This window comes from Dendrobates tinctorius, unplaced genomic scaffold (genome assembly GCF_039654945.1).
Source record: "Dendrobates tinctorius isolate UK_male_01 unplaced genomic scaffold, ASM3965494v1 ptg000321l, whole genome shotgun sequence".
In the NCBI taxonomy this organism is placed as follows: Eukaryota; Metazoa; Chordata; class Amphibia; order Anura; family Dendrobatidae; genus Dendrobates; species Dendrobates tinctorius.
The window spans coordinates 80,414-85,361 of NW_027361988.1; the positions used below are offsets into that span (position 1 = coordinate 80,414).

General features: G+C 40.8%; 1 protein-coding gene across 1 annotated transcript; it reads left to right on the forward strand.

The window, feature by feature from the left end:
- Positions 1 to 594: 594 nt before the first annotated feature.
- Positions 595 to 4,737, forward strand: LOC141073967 (uncharacterized). The gene has a single exon (XM_073561496.1). It carries the CDS (start codon positions 878 to 880, stop codon positions 2,798 to 2,800), a length of 1,923 nt encoding a protein of 640 aa, XP_073417597.1. The 5' UTR covers positions 595 to 877; the 3' UTR covers positions 2,801 to 4,737.
- The last annotated feature ends 211 nt before the right edge of the window (positions 4,738 to 4,948 follow it).

Genomic DNA, 4,948 nt, shown 5'->3' on the forward strand with positions numbered 1-4,948 from the left:
TGAGGGTGCGGTCTTTACGATATATAGGAGGCTGAGAGTGCGGTCTGTATGATATTTTGGAGGCTGAGAGTGCGGTCTGTTCGATATATAGGAGGCTGAGAGTGTGGTCTGTATGATATATTGGAGGCTGAGGGTGCGGTCTTTACGATATATAGGAGGCTGAGAGTGCGGTCTGTACGATATATAGGAGGCTGAGAGTGTGGTCTGTATGATATATTGGAGGCTGAGGGTGCGGTCTTTACGATATATTGGAGGCTGAGAGTGCGGTCTGTACGATATATTGGAGGCTGAGAGTGCGGTCTGTACGATATATAGGAGGCTGAGAGTGCGGTCTGTATGATATATTGGAGGCTGAGGGTGCGGTCTTTACGATATATAGGAGGCTGAGAGTGCGGTCTGTATGATATATAGGAGGCTGAGAGTGCGGTCTGTTCGATATATAGGAGGCTGAGAGTGTGGTCTGTACGATATATAGGAGGCTGAGAGTGTGGTCTGTACGATATATAGGAGGCTGAGAGTGCGGTCTGTATGATATATAGGAGGCTGAGAGTGTGGTCTGTATGATATATTGGAGGCTGAGGGTGCGGTCTTTACGATATATAGGAGGCTGAGAGTGCGGTCTGTACGATATATTGGAGGCTGAGAGCGTTCTCTTTTGCACACTGTACAGCTTGCAAAAAGGCACACGTTTTAGTGGGAGAGGCCAAAAAATGAACACGTAATAAAACTGTTTATGGTAGCCATAGGGTGGGCCCTAGGCATCCCAGTCCGACCCTGTTCATCCAACAAGATTTTCTATTAGACTGTGAACTGTCCTTGTCTTGGTAAATAAAGTTTATTACAAAGCTTGCCATTTTTATGGACAGTTTAAGTAGAAATGTTCAAATATATAAAACTCAAGGATATTTTATTAAAAAATAATTGTTTTTTTATCTTAGCAGATGACTATAACAGGAGATCAGAGGGACAGCTGACATCTTCAACTTTTAAATCTGATGATCTTGAGATCATACGAGATAGAACTGAAGTGATTGCTGTTACTCCAGATATATCATTATCCATTCACAGCAAAGATTTCTCATCTGATCCTTTGAAACAGGTCCCATCTTCTGATTCATTAATGACTACTAAGGAAAATCAAAGTCACAAAAGAGGCAATAAAAAGCCAACTGCTCCTAAAGCAAAGAAGTCATATTCATGTTCAGAATGTGGGAAGTATTTTACATGGAAATCACATTTTGTTACTCACCAGAGAACTCATGCAGGAGCGAAACCTTTTTCCTGTTCAGAAGCTGGGAAATATTTTGCACAGAAATCAAATTTAATTAACTACCAGAGAGCTCGTCCAGGGGAGAAGCCTTTTTCATGTTCAGAATGTGGGAAATGTTTTACAAAGAAATCAACATTTGTTACCTACCAGAGAACTCACACAGGGGAGAAGCCTTTTTCCTGTTCAGAATGTGGGAAATGTTTTGCAAAGAAATCAACTTTTGTTACCCACCAGAGAACTCATACAGGGGAGAAGCCTTTTCCCTGTTCAGAATGTGGGAAATATTTTGCACAGAAATCAACTTTTGTTACCCACCAGAGAACTCACACAGGGGAGAAACCTTTTTCATGTTCAGAATGTGGAAAATGTTTTGCACATAAATCACAGTTTGTTACCCACCAAAGAAATCACACAGGGGAGAAGCCTTTTTCCTGTTCAGAATGTGGGAAATGTTTTGCACAGAAATCACAATTTGTTACCCACAGGAGAACTCACACAGGGGAGAAGCCTTTTTCATGTTCAGAATGTGGGAAATGTTTTAACAATAAATCAGATTGTGTTAATCACCAGAGAATCCACACAGGGGAGAAGCCTTTTTCTTGTTCAGAATGTGGGAAATGTTTTGCACGTAAATCACATTTTGTTATCCACCAAAGAACTCACACAGGGGAGAAGCCTTTTTCATGTTCAGAATGTGGGAAATGTTTTAACAATAAATCAGGCTGTGTTAAGCACCAGAGAACTCACACAGGGGAGAAGCCTTTTTTATGTTCAGAATGTGGGAAATGTTTTAAATGGAAAATAGATTTTGATCGCCATCAGAGAACTCACACAGAGGAGAAGCCTTTTTCCTGTTCAGAATGTGGGAAATATTTTAACCGGAAATCAGATTTGGTTAATCACCAAAGAACTCACACAGGGGAGAAGCCTTTTTCCTGTTCAGAATGTGGCAAATCTTTTAACTACAAAGGGAATCTTGATGAACACCAAAGAACCCACACAGGAGAGAAGCCTTTTTCATGTTCAGAATGTGGGAAACGTTTTACTCAGAAACCAAATCTTGTTAAACATCAGAGAATTCACACAGCAGAGAAGCCATATTCATGTTCAGAATGTGGGAAATATTATAAATGGAAAATAAGTCTTGATAGCCATCAAAGAACCCACACGGGGGAGGAGCCTTTTTCCTGTTCAGAATGTGGGAAATGTTTTACTCATAATTCAAGTCTTGTTAAACATCAGATAATTCACACAGCAGAGAAGCCATATTCATGTTCAGTATGTGGGAAAGACTTTAAATGGAAAATAAGTCTTGATCGCCATCAGAGAATTCACACAGGGGAGAAGCCTTTTTCCTGTTCAGAATGTGGGAAATATTTTAACAATAAATCAGATTGTGTTAAGCACCAGAGAATTCACACAGGGGAGAAGCCTTTTTCATGTTCAGAATGTGGCAAATGTTTTAACAATAAATCAAATTGTGTCAAGCACCAGAGAACTCACACAGAGGAGAAGCCTTTTTCCTGTTAATGTGGGAAATATTTTAACCACAAAGCGCTCCTTGATTGCCATCAGAGCAGGCACACAGAAGTGAAGCCTTTTTCATTTTCTTAATGTTGGAAATATTTTACTTGGAAATCATCTGTTAATAAACATCAGAGTCGTCACATAGGGGAGAAGACTTTTTTATATTCATAGTGTCGGAGTAGTTTTAACCCAAACTGAATCTTCTTAAATGGGTTGTCTCTTGTCATTCCTCATGTTTGCTGACATAAAACTAAACTTTATTAATTCCAAATGTAAAACTATACCCATAATTCACCCTCTGAAGGTTAGTCAGAAGGTGACTAATAGAAAAAAACATATACCCCACAGTTCAATATATCGGGTGAGGTGACGTATAAACACTCACTCTCCAAGCCTCTCATTTCTATGGGCTTCATCGTCCTCACCAAAGGCGACTCATCAGGAGACTATTTAATATTGACCTATATTCAAGCGAGACTAGACAAAAAAAACTAAAATCATGTATCATGTTATCCGAAACAGTCAGAAAACTAGCCCCATATTGGCAGATCCCAGACCTCAAACTATATACTTCGGAAGCTTATAAGCCCCTCCAGTGTCAGGAATAGATAGTATGATTTTGAATTTACCAAATGGCGGCAATGAAACAAAGAGTGAAAAATTTAAAGGGGTCTGAATACTTTCCATAGCCACTGTAAAAATAACTCCTCTTTATTAGGTAAAGTATAAAAGAATTGCAACATTTTCCGATACCCGTCGCGTCTCCATTTTTTATGATCTCGCATTGGGTGAGGGCTTATTTTTTACTTGCCGAGCTGATGTTTTTAATGGAGACCATTTTGATGCAGATACGATCTTGTGATCGGCCGTTATTGCATTTTAATGCAACGTTGCGGCAACCAAAAAAAGTAATTCTGGCGTTTTGACCTTTTTTCTCGTTACGCCATTTAGCGATCGGGTTAATTCTTTTTTATAGTGATAGATCGGGCGATTCTGAACGCGGCTATAACAAGTATGTGTATGTTTGATTTTTTTATTGCTGTATTTTGAAAGAGGGGTGATTTGAACTTTTATATTTTTTTAACATTTTTAAAAACTTTTTTTTACTTTTGGCATTGTGAAGACATACAGCATTGTATCTTAATTAACCAGATGAATATTTTTTAGCAAACGAAGAATAATAGAATGTTATCTGTATGTTGGCTTTAAATGTAAGTGTTGATTTCTGGTTGGTCAAGAAAACAGATTTTTGTTTGTGTCAGCCGGTAATATTGACATCTATACATCCAAAGGACAAGAGACAGGACAGCAGCCACAACATCATCACAAGGGACACGGATCTATCATTCTATAGGAAACAACCTAGGGGTTTTCAGCCTCGGTTGGAAGAATACAGATCTGCTCCATTGACCATTGCTGAACCATGGATACGTTTGGAGACAGGTTGTGATCCTCGGATCAACTGGCCTTGTACCTTGTATGGACTGTCAATTTCCTATGCTTGTCATTACCCCTGTGTGTGTGTGCCACAGGTGGAGTTGCGACCCTGGAAGATCTGTAGTCACAGCTGCTATTATCCTGGCGGGTCAGTGGAGGGTGAGACTCTGTAATGTGCCCCATCTTGGGTATTTTTCTGGGACTGTTCTATGTGTTAGCATACAAAGAGATAAACTGCACGGCAGGGAAATCACGGCCGCCACATGTGCTCGGTGCGATACTGCTCAGTGAGCCATGATGAGCTCATGTAACCGGACACTTCGGGTGCACACCAAGTAAAGAAAGTGTGGACCCGCAGAAGCGCAAAATGGCCGTCATCACTCGCATACTCCATCTCCCTGAGGACACGCTGTGAACTGCTTGATCAATAAAGAACAGACTTTTTACACTGGTGAGTGCCACCTCATCTTTTCTTCGTGTTCTATGTGTTATCTGCCTGTTCTGTGGTAGAATAAAGCATTGCCCACACTGTGTTACCCTCACCCTGTGTTGTCTGAGTAGTGTTTTGCCCATGCTAATAGGAGAGCGGGAGTTCGGCGGGACGATCACTGGTTCATGTGGTTTTGTCTAGCAGGTGGCGCGCAGCATTCCGGCAGTGACAAGCATAGAGGTCTGCTGGAGACCTCTGGTTGTCATGCTAACCCATCGGTGACC

Bases quoted from the DNA above. Each gene is read 5' to 3' on its own strand.
- LOC141073967 (XM_073561496.1), top strand. From the start codon at position 878: ATGTTCAAATATATAAAACTCAAGGATATTTTATTAAAAAATAATTGT.